The sequence below is a fragment of the Chiloscyllium plagiosum genome, chromosome 18, assembly GCF_004010195.1.
Source record: "Chiloscyllium plagiosum isolate BGI_BamShark_2017 chromosome 18, ASM401019v2, whole genome shotgun sequence".
NCBI classification, from domain to species: Eukaryota; Metazoa; Chordata; class Chondrichthyes; order Orectolobiformes; family Hemiscylliidae; genus Chiloscyllium; species Chiloscyllium plagiosum.
The window spans coordinates 31,216,151-31,232,996 of NC_057727.1; the positions used below are offsets into that span (position 1 = coordinate 31,216,151).

At 36.9% G+C, this 16,846-nt stretch overlaps 1 protein-coding gene across 8 annotated transcripts in view; it reads right to left on the bottom strand.

Moving 5' to 3' along the window:
• Positions 1-16,846, bottom strand: part of LOC122559010 (ERC protein 2) — an 825,386-nt gene that overhangs the window by 400,717 nt on the left and 407,823 nt on the right. For 4 of the 8 annotated variants that reach the window (XM_043708089.1, XM_043708091.1, XM_043708092.1 and 1 more), the window contains 4 exons: positions 13,187-13,327; positions 8,834-8,974; positions 2,841-2,876; positions 668-861 (listed from right to left, as the gene is read on the bottom strand). In XM_043708089.1, the coding sequence (XP_043564024.1) occupies positions 668-861; positions 2,841-2,876; positions 8,834-8,974; positions 13,187-13,327 (512 nt within the window). The remainder of the gene's footprint in view (positions 1-667; positions 862-2,840; positions 2,877-8,833; positions 8,975-13,186; positions 13,328-16,846) is intronic. The other 4 variants (XM_043708097.1, XM_043708094.1, XM_043708093.1 and 1 more) reach the window with 1 other exon arrangement.

Here is a 16,846-nt window from a genome sequence, read left to right on the forward strand (position 1 = left end):
ATATAATAAAAATATTTTGTGCTGAGTGGCATGACGTGATTTATTGAAGTGATATCCTAAAAATTATCAACACTCCCAGACATCCCAGAACAGTGTATGAGTCTGTGTAGTGTGTGGTGCGGTGTGGGGTGTGGCGCTGTGTGGGGTGGCACATATGTGTGCAGGATGCGTGGGGAGTAGGCACGCGTGTGTGTTGCATGTTTTGTGTGGTGGCCAGGGTGGAATTGAGGAGTGATGCCTATCCAAAAGGCACTTATGCTGGTCTAAGCGGAGAAACTTATGAGAGGCAAAAGAGCAGTTTGACAGAGAGTGACAAACGGGTCTCTATTCCATCAAATGAGTGGGGGAGTGGGGGGTGGCATGCAATCGGTATCAATACTTATACAAAACAAACAAATATTTCAGAGCAGGGAGCAAATTAGAAAATTTAACTGACATTTGAAAGGTCTTATGCTTTACTTAACTTCTAGAACAAACTCTTACACAGATTGAGAATGGCATGCCAATAATCATGCTTTAGTTTTAGCTCAAAGCAACAACTCTTTGTTTAATTTTCCTGATGTTTCTTTTTTGTAATCTTTCCATTTACTATGAGAAAATCCCTAGATCCTGCTCTGGTATTTGATTGCTTAACTTGCATTATGTTAATTAAAATATTGATGCTTACCTCTCAAGCTCTGCTATTTTCTTATCTCTCTCATTTTTTTCAGTCTCTACTTCTTTCAAGATCTCCAAGAGTCTGTCAACTTCAGCTTGGGATTTACCAAACTCATCTTTGAAGTATGCCACATCTTTCTCGAGTTGCCTCATTTTCTCACCCAACTCTGGGTTCATGTGAGCATCCTCTTCAGCATCATGGACCTTTGCATAAGTAAAGGAAGTGAAAGTGACACCATAAAAATTATTTAAATCTCTGAAATGATACTATAACACAGCACTTCATAACATGTCGAAAACACACAAACAACTCCATGAATTTCATAACAAGCTTAAATCACATGCTTGAGAGTAGAGAACAGTTTTACTAATAGAATAATTCAAATATGCTATCTTGGATGGGACTGGAATACAATGAATAGCAGCGCAGGAAAATTTGCAGTTGTTTGGCATTTTACACTTCAAACAAGCACACACACACACAACAACAAAAAAAAGCACTACAACTAGGATTTGGCCTACCCTATCTTCCTCATAATTCCTAATTGGTATCTTGAAAATAAAACCAAGCACATAAGACAAAACAAGCCAAACAAGGATGACAAATGACCTAAACAAATTGCAACATACATGATGATAAAAGTACAGCATTATTCTTCTGAGGACCCTAATACTCTTTGTGATGTTTTGCATTAATAAATTGTATTAGATGCTAAGATGACCAAAGAGAAGTGTATCATTTAATAAGGTATTGTTAGTTATTTAAGATATTTTTATGTGATGGAAAGAAACTACTGGGCTTTGTTTAAAATATTTCTAAAGGATAATCTGTTACTAATTATATGTACTTTTTCAGTAAACTTAGTTCTGTTGTAAACTGTACTGCCAAACGAAGCAACATCCTGTTGCATATTATCACTCAGAGTTGTCTAAACATATGCCTCAAAACCAATGTTTTATTACCTCTTATTTACTAGGTATGTAGTAACTGATTGAGAGAGAAAAGATGAGAACAAATTCATTATTCATTACCAATTTAAATAAGGCAGAAATAAATCTAGAAGTGACAATGCGAAGTCACTTTTGTGGCACAACAGACATGTCAGCAATAACATATCTTAATGCCTGGGTTCAGCACTGAAGTATTCTTCATTTATTGTCATTTATTTATATTAGAATGGCAGGATGAAGAAAAGCAGATTGACCAACTTTCTAAAAGTTAATGAATGCAATGAAATGTGTTACTGTTACCAGTATTAATTCCACAATCGGAGTCTCAAGAGAGCATAGTTAACATATAATGGTTCATTCAGATACCAGCAGTACATGGATTCAGTTTAAGAATTAATTGACTTAAGCTAATTCTTCAATTATATAAACTAATCTCAAAAGTTGTTGTATTGTTATAAGGAAGCATATGCCCAGATGTAACGGAATCAAAATCTGAATTTACAAGATTTACAAGTGGTATTTGTGTAGCATTCACAAATTTGCACATGAAGTTCACAAAAACAGCAAGAAACATAAATACAAATCTTTAAAGCTGATGAAAACTAGCTACTAAAAATATTAGTGTTCTGAATAATCTTCTAAAAGTAAATCACTGAGGTGCATTTAAAGTGATTAAAAAATAAAGTAATTGAAACATGCAAACTTGAACTGACTTAATTATAAAAAGTTAACCCTCTAAGTGCTCCCAATTCTGCAATGAATTCCTGTCTGACAACAGTCTAGGCACAGAACAAAAGGTGTCTGTGTTCTACATTATGTTTTTTCATGACAATCAAGGATTTCATGAACAAGAATTTTGATTATAAATCTTTACTATAAAACTTGCCAATTTCTCAATCATCACATCCTAAAAAGATAAAAATATTAGAGTATGCCAAAATACAACTGAATTTGGTCTGTGCATAAACTGTCAGTCTGCCAAGGCTTTGTAGACTTAAAGGTATCACCACAAGAATCAATATCATGGTCTCATTATGCCAGTTTCTAATTAGTTACCGTTTAAGCATAAGCAACCAAGACCTTGAAGTCTACATAGCTTACTTATTCCAGCATGACTGAAAATTGCGATCGTTTGAAATGTTTGCAGAGCCGCACTGAGATATAAGCACAATATTAGGTCAATGGATCCTCATGCTTTCATATATTACAGAGGGCATTTTAGAACCACTTACTGGTATGTACATCTGATTGAACAACTGCTCAGCTTGCTACATTGCAAAGTTGGGAAGGAATGAAGCACAGACAGGAAGAAGGAAAGATTCAGGAAAACAGCATTAGCTCAACAAATCCAATGAATTTACATAGAAAATGTCTCTTAGAAGTAGAAATTTAAGTTTCCAAACATTCCACAGTGAAAGTGAGAGGCACTAAGGAAACACAAATGTTGTTTTTGGCTCATAAAAAGAATGGCTAGAGTAAAAGTTTTTAGGTTAGTGTTACTTTTCTTTCTTGTCCGAGGTAAATATTCTGCGAAATAAAGCAAGCTTCCCATCGCTGATGACATAGTTTTGTGTTCAACTCAAATAATGAATCACTGCCAACACTGTTGGTTTATTAAAATTATAATTAATCAGAAGGCTTCAAAGTGGGTTGTGAAGTTAGGCTTGATTAAACCAGATTATTAAATTTAAAATATATTCTTAACTAAAACATAATTTAATGGACTTCAAAGGAAGTGCAAGTTTGGCAGAGCAATAAATATTGGCTGTCTTTGATCTGATTAACTTTGGAATTCACCATTGACAAGCAGCATCTTTAAAAATGCTAGTTTACTTTTATTACAAATTTGCACACATTCTACATTTTAAAGTTAGCCCAACGTGAAAAGGACAGCTCTTGCAATGGAAAAGTCTGTTTCTTTTTTTGACAGTCAACTCGATAAAATAATATGACTACATCATCAAGGAGTTTCAGAACAAATTGCATACCACAAAACAATATGGTTTTTAATAAACATGACAATTTCCTGCTGCAGTGGAAGTTAACTTAGAGAAAATTCAGTGGCACCCTCTGCCAGTACATAAATTACCACAAGACCATAACCATAAGATGTAGGAGCAAAATTACGCCATTTGGCCCATTGAGTCTGCTTCACCATTCAATCATGGCTGCTTTATTTCTCAACCTCATTCTCCTGCCTTCTCCTCATAACTTTTGACCCCCTTACAATCCCATAATAATGAACCTATCTACCTGTCTTAAATACACTCGATGACCTGGCCTCCACAGCCTTCTGCAGCAAAGAGTTCCAGTTTCGCCACCCTCTAGCTGAAGAAATCCCTCCTCATCTCAGTTCTAAAGAGCCATCCCTTCACTCTGAGGCTGTACCCTTGAATCCTACTCTATGATTTGAAATGTCTTCTCCACGTCCACTCTATCCAGGCCTATAAGTTTCAATCAAATCTACCTTCATCATTCTAAACTCCATTCAGTACAGATCCAGAGTCCTTAACCGTTCTTCATATGACAAGCCTTTCATCCCCAGGATGTACAGAAACCAATACCAGTACATTTTAGCTTGGGCCTAAAATTGCTCACAATTATCCAAATGCAGTCTGACAAGAGCCATACACATCTCTGCTCTTGCATTCTAACAAGAAGAAAGTGAGGACTGCAGATGCTGGAGATTAGTCGAGAGTGTGGTGCTGGGAAAGCACAGCAGGTGGATCATCCAAGGAGCAGGCAAATCAACATTTTGGCCATGAACCCTTCATCAGGAAGGGCTTATGCCCGAAACATTGATTCTCCTCCTCCTCAGATGCTGCCTGACCTGCTATGCTTTTCCAGCACCACACTCTTTACTCTTGCATTCTTACACACTGTATAAATGAGTACTGCATCGCGTTTGACTTCCTAACTGACAGATTTCTGAAAAAAAATCTATATTTTTCCTACTGAAGTATATAACCTCTCACTTCCTAACATTGGACTAAGAAGTGGCAGGTGGAATGCAATGTTCTAGCCTGTCCAAATCCTTCTGCAGCCTCCCTGCTTCCTCAACACTACCTGTTCCTCACCTATGTGTCATCTACAAATATAGCAACAATGCCCTCAGTTCTTTTGTCCAGATCCTTGATGTATAAAGTGAATACTTATGGTCCCAACACTGACCCTTGCATAACTCCAGTCGTCACTAGCTGACATCCTGAAAAAGATCCCTTTATTCCCACTCTCTGTCTTTTGCCAGTCAGCCAATCTCTATCCATACCAGTACCTTGCTCCTAACCTGGGCTCTTAGCTTGTGCCGCATGATGTGTGGAATCTTATCAAAGATGTTTGGGAAATCCAAATAGAATTTGGCCACTGGCTTTCCTTCACCTAACTTGCTCATTACCTCCTCAAAGAATTCTAGCAGATTTGTCAGGCATAATCTCCCTTTGATGAAGCCGTACTGACTCAACACTATTTTATCATGCTCGTCCAAGTACTCTGCAATATCATTCTTAATAATGGACTCTTAAATATTTTCAACGACCGAGGTCAGGCCAACTGGCCTATAATTTTCTGTCTCCTGCCTCGCCTCCTTTGTAAGCAGGGGTGTCACATCAACCATTTTGAAATCTGTTGGGATCCTGCCTGAGAGATTACCGCCAATGTCTCCACAATCTCCTCAGCTATTCCTTCAGAACCCTGGGGTGCAGTTTGTGTCAGAACTGTAACAAGCAGGGCTGCGTATTATACTGCCAAGTATGAAAATGTTAATTATTTGCATGATTTAAAACAATTGAGTGTTATTTTTCTGGTAAATATTTTTGTATTTGTAACAACACTGAAAGAATATAGGTTGTATCATTTTCAGAAAGTTAGTCTTAATATTAAGTTTTAATTAAACACATTTCATTATTATTTATAGCATGTAGAACTATACGAAAGTGTTCACTCATTATAACATTATTGTTTTTAGCTACAAATCAGTGTGAATATGGACCAAAGGTTTGTAATGCCATTCACAGCACTGTGGGGATTCGGAAGCAGATAGTTGCTTAAAGTAAGCACTGTCAACACACATTCAGGACTGTAATTTATGTTGCACTGCTATTCCTTCACTGTCTGATTCAGAGTTGCTTTTCCTAATAATTTTACAAGTGTTCAGCTGGTTCCAATGACATTACACCAAGAAAGAGGTTTAAAGAAAATAAACTGCTGTGAATTCAACTGTAGGATGCATTTTCATAAAGGTCATTGCAGTATTGGTACTACCACGGTACACTTAGAGGACTGGCATAAGGAGGTCTATGACATTACAGCAGCCCCAAAGTGTACTGCAGGAGAAGAGGGCATTTGGGGAATGGGAGGGTTGAAGGGTAGGAGTGTGGGCAAAGATTCAAATACTGAGTAACTTTCCAGCAAATTATTGTAATTATTTTCAGCAATAAACTTTGGTTATGGCATACACATCATTAAAACATGCATTATCAAATGTTTTATAGCTTTAACTATATATAAAGCTATTTATGGTTTTAAATATAACCAAATGTGTACAACATAAACAGCAGTACACATGATTCAGTCTCCAACAACTGGAAAAACTGTATGCTCATGTTAATCACTTATTTGTAATGCTTGCTGTTTTTGAAACAAATGTTATAGTTTTCAGAAACTGTTAAGAATTGCAAGAGTAAAAATTATAAACAAGAACATTCAAGCTTTGTTGCATAAATAAAATCAGTTTTTTTTCTGAAAACATGGGTAGCATCATTTGAACTTAATGCAACACAATTATGGAATGCCAGGCAGGAAGAACTTTAAATTTTAGTCTTATTTTTAAAAAGGGTGAAAACCTATAACAATGACAGTCAAACTAATGATTGCATAAATTGTTCAGACATTTTCTAACCTATTCCTTTTTTTTCTTAGGGTGGGGCAGAGGTGACCTATAGAGAAGAATGATTGCCATGTGGTGACAGCTCTATTAAAGTGATTTTTAAAAATAAGCAGGACCCTGTATATTCTTAAAATAAATCATGTGGAGTAAGTGACACTTAATCACAAGTTAATACAAAAACCATTTTGATAGGTGCAAAAGCATTTTCTGAAATCTGACGTTTTTAGCACTAAGCAAATAACCAACAAGTTATTTCAAGTTTCTCATCCAGGTTAATGTATGCCTGTGTTTCAATTATTGATGCAGATTTCTCTCATTGATCAAGTTCAACAGTGTTTTAATTAACATACATTACCATAGAATCCATTTGCTAATGAATAGGGGTTTTCTTTAAAAATGTTCATAACTGAGCAGAAAACCAACAATAATAAAACATCAAACAGCAGACATTTGGATTCTGTCTATATGACTTTCAGCCAAAATAAACTAAGTTACATCACAAAAGGAGCCAGCAAACATCACAGCCAATGGAATGCTTAACATCACATTATTTTACATTTTTAAGATAAATATCACTTCCCTGAAATCAGAAGCATTGATTCAAATACTACAGGGAACTGGCATTCAACTTTCTAATGCTTCTTCCAGAGCAGATTGAAAATAGTCTGCTTGTTTTTGTTAGGTGTCTATATTGGGTAATAAGCATTTGCCAAATGTTTACGTGAAAATTCACGTTTCAGTTGTTCCTTTACAAACTCTCTTTGTATTCTGCCTGTTTTGATAATAGTTAGTTTGGATTCCATCAAGCAAGAAATTGTGACGCATTGCGGCTCTTTGTAATGTTTACTTAAAATAAAGTTATATAGTCTGAAAGTTCCTCTTTCAATGAGCAACAAAAGAAGGCAAAGTGCTCTCTTCAATTAATGCTCTGCTACAGAAATTGCAGGAATGTGCAATTCAGCAAGTGTGATTTCAGAGAATGCAACTTTTGCTAACAACATTGACAACAGGAAATTTTTAGCAGTGCACAGAATAATTCTATTATATCATGACAAAACAAAAATGAGAATTAAAGTTATTTAAGGCATCTGAGTATCAGCTAATGACCAGAGTTCAACTTCACAAATCAATGCTTTATATGATTAAGTGCCATTCCATAAAAAAAATTATACTGATTAGATCAATGGGACTGGGAAAAGCACATAATAAACTACGATTGTAAACAACCCTAGTTAAGTTGTTTTCTGGAAAATGAATCATCTGACCAACTCGGTGTTGCATCTTTGAGGTTGTAATAGCTATAACAACAATTAGTCTGATTTGCATCTTAGATGATCCAATATAATTGTGGTAACCACACTGAAAACATCAGATACATTATATTCAAGCACACTGCAAGAGAAATTGTGCAATTAATGTGTCAATTGGAGAAAAATCTGAGGTTTTTTCAAACTTCTTAATTTCAAGGATTCCTTTCAGTTTGAGCCACTTTGAATATTCATCAATGTCTGTAGTAATCCTTCTTTTATTTAAAAATTATTGGAGAATTTCCAAAAGTATAATTGAAACCTTGCAATAAAACCACATTCATTAGGTTTAGTCCCAAGTTACAAAAAAATTGCAATCATGTTCGATAAATTATTTTTCCTGAAAAATAATCTGCAAGATAAAAGGTCCACGTCTAAATGAATTTCAGAAATCCTATTCCTTGAATCATCACTAATGTAGGACTTACGCATGCAGCATGTAATGGTCATAAGAGAATTGGAGTTTTTGCCTGCAAAAATCAAGCTAACAAGGTTGCTATACATTAACTATCAAAATTACTTTTTGACTGCAATAAGTTTAGACATTCTTAATACATGTAGCCAAAAGCAAAATACAAAAGAATAACTTGTATAATTCATCATAAAAAGGATAAACAACTCTAATCTCATGAATTACATAAAGAAATAAGGGGAAAAGCCCCCTCCCCACCAGCAAAAGAAACCCAAGGAAGAGTTCATCTGAATAAAACAGTGAGAAAATTACAAGGAAGCCAGAGTGAAAGAAAGGTACTTTAGAAAGTGAAGTGCATATTTCACTTTAATCAGTCAAAAAAAGTACAAGTCAATATACAGACAGTTACTGCTACCTTAAAAGCAAGGGCAATCTAAATATTTGGTTAATGTGATAAAATTGGAGTAAAAGAAATTCAAGGCCTTTAAGACATCTGACGCATACTGATTCAATGTCTAAGTCTTAATTTTTTTGGCAGGAATTCTTAAGTGATTCAAGATTAGCACGAAGTTATTCAACCATTAACCAAGAAAGTTAGTTTCTCCCAAACATTTTGCCTACCTTCTTCAATTGTGCTTCCAACTTACTACATTCTTCTTTTTTTTGCTCTATGGCTATTTCTAGAGTTTTTAACTTGGAATCTTTCTTTAAGCCTGTTGAAGCCAAAGAGGATGCATGTTCCTTCAAGTCAATCAAACTAGACTGAAAGAAAACAAATAATTATAAATACTTTGTGGAAATGACAATCTAAAAATAACTTTCAAGTGTGTTATTTGATTGCATTCAATTCTTTATAGATATGTAAATCCATTCCTTTAAAATCTATAGTAATAGACAATTTTGGCCTAACTCTTTAGGGTGAGGTTACTATTCCCAAATGTCAAACTGCAGTTCAAGAAGTAATATGCAAGCGAAGGTTACAACGTTGTGGCCCTGATTCGGAGTTTCTATGCCTTTGAGTGTAATTTTCAACTAAGTGTAATAAAAACGCTAACCACTGTAAAGTATCTTGGGAAGCCCAATCACATGAAAGAGTTTGCAACTAAATTATTCAGAGCTTCAATATTTGGCTAGTTACAATATTGTTCAAATGCAGAAATTCATATAGCACAAGGTAAACGTCAACATTTTCCTTGACATTGAGATTTTGTTAATGAATCTACCTATAAATCGATGTATTTGCATTCAGTGACCAAGAAATGTGGACCTCACTGAAAACCGCTCAAAAAAATTCACTAGGCTCCGTGCCCTGGATTTCACCACTCATGTTGTTTTTATGTTGTTCCAAGTCAGAAAGTTGTGATATGCAACTTGGAGGAGAATGTAAGGATAGCTGTGCTCCCATATCCTAGGTCGTAGTGTTGTAGGTTTGGAAGGTGCTCTCTAATGGGCCTTGCAGAGTTGTTGCAGTCCATCTTGTAGATGGCACATTTTTTGTTGCTGCAGGAGGGAGTGAATGGTGAAGGTGCTAGATGGAGCTTCAATCAAGTGTTTTGTTGTGGATAGTGAGAGTCTTGAGTGTTACTAGAGCTGCATTCATCCAGGCAAGTGAACAGTATTCCACTGCACTCCTAAACAATTCTCTTCCAGATGGTGGTCAACTGCTCATTGCAGAATTCCAAGCCTCTGACCTGCTCTTCCATTATTATTTCCCAGTTTGTTATAGCTTCCAGACAGATCACCCAGGATGAACCGGCTCCCTTTTTTTGCTTACCTGCCTCCTTGAATGGTCACAATCAGATTAATTCAAAATAAAAATGAACTCACATTTTAAAAGGAGTCAACTTAATGAGCCTAGAGTTCAAAGTTATTGATTACCACTGACATTTGTTGAAGCTGGTAGTATATTTCAAAATTCTTAGTTTTGCAGGTTGGTTGGGATTTTGTGGTTATTCTGATTTTTTTCAACCATGACTGAATTCCAGCATTCAGGGAGAGATAGAGTCTTTTTGCTGTTTTGATTCTTTTTGACTAGCTTTCTAGCTAGCTGGACTTAACCAGAGTGAGAGAATGTCTTTACCTGCAACAAAGGTGACTAAGGGATAACTCTTCAACTGTGGCCTTCAAAGCATGCTAATACTCAAACCCAGACTAGAACAAGTTTACCTTAGCCCACTCAGTCCCATTGGCATGCTCCAGGAGAGCTGAACTGACTTAATAATCCCTGCCCTTGTGTATTTTTCAAAAGGAACAAATACAAAATCGATCTTCAGTTTGTGACATAATCTGCAGAGGTAGCTTGCTGTTGCACAGGGGATCATCAGCCCTCATTACTTTTGTCATCACAGGAGATCACAGTTCAGTCTGTTTGACTTGCCTTTTCCCTTTAAAAGGTTGTTGTTTGAAGTTCCCTTCACATCTTCAGATACAACAATCCATGCGGGGCTCCCTCCAGACAGCAGCCATTATGACGCACAGCCATTATTGGCTGCATCAGCCTTCTGAATCCAAGTCATGACAGTATCCACCGCATCTATACCTTAATCCAGTTCAGCTACTGGTCAATCATATTCACCCAGGATGCCGATAGTGGAGAATTCCACAATTCTAATGTCACTGAATGTCAGTGGATGATAGTTGGATTCTCTTTTGTTGGAGATGGCCAATATCTTGCAAGTAAGGTGCCACTGATACTAGATGTCTGATTCCCTGGACCTGACAGGGAATGTTACTTGGCGCTAATCAGCTCAAGCCTGAATGTTGTCCAGATCCTGGAGATTTGGACATGGACTGCTTCAGTATCTGAGGAATCATGAATGGTATTGAACACTGAAATCAGCGAACATTCCCCTCTCTGATTAGATTAGATTCCCTACACTATGAAAACAAGCAATTTGGCCCAACAAGTCCACACCAACCCTCCGAAGAGTAACCCACCCAGACCAAATCCCCCACCCTATATTTCCCTCTGACTAATGCAGCTAACACTATGAGCAATTTAACATGACCAATTCACCTGGCCTGCACACCTTTGGCTTGTGGAAGGAAACCGGGGCACCTGGAGGAAACCCACACAGACACAGGGAGAATGTGCAAAATCCATGTAGACAGTCACCCAAGGTGGGAATTGAACCCAGGTCCCTGGTGCTGTGAGGCAGCAGTTCTAACCACTCAGCCACCATGCCACCCATAAACTCCCATTCCCTGATCTTAAGATGGAGATAGGATCATTGATGTCGCAACTGAAGATGGCTGGGACTGGAACACCACCCTGTGGAACTCCTGGAGTGATGTCCTGTGGAAGAGATAAAACACTCCCAACAAGTGCAAAAATCTTGCGTTATGCTAAGTATGGCTCCAACTAGTGGAGAGATTTGCCCTTGATTCCCTTTGATTGCAGCATTGCTTTGCTCCTTGATGCCACATTATGTCAAAAGCTGCTTTGATGTCAATGTAGTTATCCTTACTTTCTCACATCAGTTCAGATCTTCTGTCCACATTTGGATCAAGATTGTAACGAGGGCAGGAACTGAGCTATCCTGGCAAAACCCAAACTGAGTGCCAGTGAATATTATTGTTGAGTAATTGCTGCTCAGTAACACTGTCAATGGTACCTTCCATCACTTTACTGGTGATTGAGAGTGGGTAGATAGGACTGCAATTGACCAAGTTGACCATTCTGATGTCAGGTCCAGGGAATCAGACATCTAGTATCAGTGGCACCATCAAGTAGACTACATAGCCAATCTCATTAAAGAATTCTCACTAACTGAACTAGGTAAAAATGAGCAGGTTCTCTTTTTACCATTTATAATCTTACTTGGCATATAGAAATAGGGTTAAGGTAGAAGCTGAAATATCAACTTCAAAGATAAAAACATTATTTCAAAAATCTATGGAAGTTTTAGAAACAGAGAAAATAGGAGCAGTAGGCCGTATGGTTCTTTGTACGTACTTCACCATTTAACGTCCAACTCAGTACCCTGTTCCCAATTTCTCACATACCCTTTTATCCCTTTCACTCTAAGAACTATATCTAATTTCTTATTAATAATGGTCAAATGTTTTGACCTCAAACCTTTCTTTCTGTGACAGAGAATTCCACAGGCTCATCACTCCCTGAGGGAAGAAACGTCTCCTCATCTCAGTCATAAATAGCCAACCTCATATCCTTAGACTGTTTCCCTGGTTATCAGAAATATCTCTATGCAGTTATCATTTAGTCCTATGAGAATTCTATAGATTTAGTTTCAGGATGGGATGGAGAAATTTGTCACTCTAAAAATATAAAATTATTTTTTCAATGCTCAAGAGATTGCTCACTAGCAATTACAACTGTGTGCTATCAAAAACCCAGTTTCAACCCATCAACAAGGCTTTTTTTTTCAAAAGCAAAGTAAAATGCAATTTTCATCTAGTAATTCACGCCTCAGACCCCGCCTTTGTTTTCATGACCACTCTCTTTGTCTACTGCACAAAACCTTGTATTCTTTAATTTCCTGAGGTCTCCACCTTCCCAAAGAGCTTCTTGTTTGCTCATTCTGCCTTCTCCTTCCAGTGGTTTGAAACTCTCATTTCTGTTCCTCTGCAGCTCTGATGAAAGGTCACCAACCTGAACCATTAATTCTGTTTCTCTCCGCAGTTGCTGTGTGAAATGATGAGTTTTTCCAACTTTTCTATGCAAATTAAGTTTTTCAAGAGTTTTTACACTGAGACTAGTACCATTAAAAGTGGAAATTCATATCAACTGCAGGGACTTCAATGACACTTCTAGGTTAGAATGGGGAAAACAATAACAGTAACTTCAGGTTTTCCACTTTTAATTGGGCGTGTAAGATACCAGAAGTCATGGTCAGTTTCACAAGAGATGCTGAAGACTGATAGTTTAATTACTGTCACAAAATCTAGGCTGCTGTAAAAGGGTAGTTGTGATAAAATTTTAAATGCAAATAGTATGACAGATTACTGACTAACCTCTTTTTCTGCTAACTCTGCTTGTAAATTGTTAATCTTCTCTTTAAGATCTTTATTTTCTTTTTTATATGACTCAACCTCTTCCAGCCTTTCCCGATCATCTCTTTCACGTTGTTCCTTAAGACGTTCAATAATTCTTTCCTGTAAGTGCCAAAAGTAAATCTGACAATTAAAGGTTAAACACATTTACAATTCAAATTTTCAATCACAATATGTGATGAAATTTCTTTATTTTATCCGCTGTAATACAAAAATCATTGATAATAATATTTATGAATGCTTTAACGCTGTGAACATATCCAGTCTGGAAGTCTATAGTTCGGAATCACTTGTTGACTGGAAGTTTTGAGATCCTTAGCATCTTGGTATGTTAATACAATATTCTGGGAACATAAACAGGACACAGTATTTGGATCAGCAAATCAAGTTTTATCACCTCTCTGTGTTTTGGGAAAGTAAGTGCTCCAACATCATCTTATAATCCAGAAAATTCTGAAGTCACTTGGCTCCAAGCATTCCAGACTGATGAACTTACAGTGTAATAGATATCTGATGCATCTTTAAAACTTGTATAATTTTAGTATAGAAGTTTCTATAATGTATAACACCATGGTAACTACATAACAAAACACTGTTTCCAGTGATGTGAACATTAAATGCTGTTATTAGGTCATAAAATAAAATTTGTATAATTATTATTTTTAATTGAATTTGCAGTTCATATATTTTCAGAAGATATCAGTCTACCTTCCTGAAAGTAGTTGAAATATATTCCTGGTTAGATTTCATTTCATAACCTTTGATGTACAATTTATTCTCGTCCCAGTCAAAATAGGATCCTTTCAGAGTGACTGTCTGCAACAATCGAGTCAAAAGCCTGAGCCAACAATTGCCAAATTAGAATACAATAACAGCTATCCACAAAACACAGCATTAAGAAAGAACTGAATATCATCATTATAAAAGTGTGGGGCTCAAGAAAACATCAGTTTTAAACTTGGATTAATTTAACCAAAGCTCTCTTGACTGTAAAACTGAACCACTGGTGCGGGGGAGGTGGGTAAGAGGAAAGGGGAAACAAGCTTTGCAATAACAGAGTTTATTCTAACAAGGTTCTACTATAGGCCACAGCTTCTACAACTCAACCACAAAAATTTTTGTTCTCAAAAAATGTAATCAAGCAGTTGGTTTTGAGCCTCCAGAGACCCTGGATGTTTAAAGAGGCAGCACAGATGGGGAATGATCCCTGAGGCAAGCTTGTTTCTTGGCAAGCTCTGTTACTCCCTGAACTTTCACTAGGACTGGTCAACTTTAGTCTGTCAATGCCAGATTTACAGTAGCAAGATACTTAGTTAGAGAAAATAAACCTGATTAGGGTGTCAAGTGTCCTTCGTTTCTGACAAAGTTACCATCCACCGAGCTCTCAAGGACTGTCCTTCCTTACTCTTTGAAATTTGGCCTGGTCATCCAAAAATGCTTGAGGTAACACATGCCAAAGACAGTTGCAAAATTTCAGCTCATCCAGCTGCACATTCAAGCAGAAGCAAAAAGCACTTCTTACTCCAAATTGATGTGGAGGTGCCAGTGTTGGATTGGAGTGGACAAGGTCAGAAGTCACGTGACATCAGGTTGTAGCCCAGCAGGTTTATTTGAAATCTCAAGCTTTCGGAGCACTGCCCCTTCAAAACTTCACCTGACGAAGGGGCAGCACCTGGAAAGCTTGTGATTTAAAGTATACCTGCTGTACTATAACATGGTGTCATGTGACTTCTGAGCTACTCCAAATGGAGTCGAGATGCCTACATGGTGCCCTCATGCTTATAAGAATTGCACATATATTTGGAATTAGAGATGCTTCCCCTGCAACTTCAGCTGAACGTCTTTCATTCTGTACCTGTAGTAGTGCTAGAAAAGTCAGTCCTGGACAGATTCTCCAGCCTTGAATTATTGTTATGTCAAAAGTGAAGTAAATAATAAATTACACAGAGCTAGTTAGAGTGAGCTGGCAAATTAGGTTAAGAGATAGTTCAATAGAGATGCAGCGGCAGACGTTTAAGGGGTATTTCAGATTCCACATATTCCAACAAGAAAGAAACGTTGGAGAATGTTGGAGAACCCAACATCTGTGGTTCACTAAATCTTTCATTTCAAGAAAATGCATATACAGATTACCTGAATGACATGGGCGGGGAGCATTTCATTCGGTTAATCGAATGCCGGACAACACAATTTAGCCGAGCATCAGGGCGTTGCAAGCTTGCCGGATAATCTGATATTCGGGTAATAGAATGCCGGATAATTAAGGTTCCTCATAATTATACAGAGAAAAATGGAAAACCAAAAGATTAGACAGTCCATAAAAAACAGCAAAGAGTGACTGAAACAAAAATTAATAAGAAAGAACACATCAGAACATGAGAAAAAGCTAGGTAGAAAACAGATGGTAAGAATTGCTATAGATATTTTTAAAAAGAATTAAAGCATGTGTTGGTGTTACAGAAGTGATTCAGGTCAGTAATAATGAAAAATAAAGACAGCAGATAAATTAAACAGATATTTTCCATCAGTATTTGACCAGGTAATATCTGAAAAAAGCTGTAAATCAAGAAGCAGACACGAAGGATAACCTCAAGAAAATGATTTTGAGGGAATTGTCAGAGTTGAGACTGACAAGTTCCCAAGACCTGATGGACTTCACCATAGGATTGTGAAAGAAGTGGCTAGTGAGCAAGTTGACTTTAATGTTCCAAAATTCCCCAGATTCTGGGAAAGTTCATTTATTCAAAAAAAAGTAGACAGAAAGCAGGAAACTCCAGGCCAATGAGTTCAGGTAATTAGACTGAGCCAGTATTATTTTGTGACAGTGGATAAATTATTGAAAGTCTTTGAGGAGTTGAGACATACTGTGATTGAAAGAGAGTAGCCTATTACAATTTATGTAAATGACTTGAATACAAGGCCTGATGATATGTTACTAAATTTGCTGATGACAAGAGGAGGAGTGGGAGAGTAAGATGAGAAAAGACTACAGAAGACATATAGATTAAGTGAGAGAACAAAGGTCTAGGAACATGGAGTATTGATGTTGAGAAATGTAAACTAACTAATATAAAGCAACACACAATCTAAATGGTGAAGATTGTCGAGTTTCAAGATGCAGATGGATCTGGGCATCCTAAGGCGTAAATCACAAAAGATTAGCATTTAGGTACAGCAAGTACAAAGGGAAGCTTACAGAATTTTCTTTATTGTGATGGAATTTGAATACACAAGGAGGGAGTTTCTGTTTCAGCTATACAAAGCAATGCTGACACCACATCTGGAGTACTGTGTATATTACTGATCTCCTCATTTAAGAAAGAACGTAAATGTGTCAGAAGCAGTTCAAAGAAGATTTATTAGACTAATACCTGGGACAAGCCAACAGTTTTATGAGGAAAAGCTAAACAGGCTAGGCTGGAATCACCCAGAGCTTAGAAGAGTAAGAGACAAGTTGATTGAAACACAAGGTGCTGTAGGATCTGAAAAGGCTGGATCTAGAAATGAAGTTTCCGCTTGCAGTAGAATTTAAAACCAGGTATTATTGTATAAAAATAGGGAATCCATTTAAGACAGAGATAAGGAGAATGCTTTTTCCCTTACAAAGTCAGTATCTTTTCA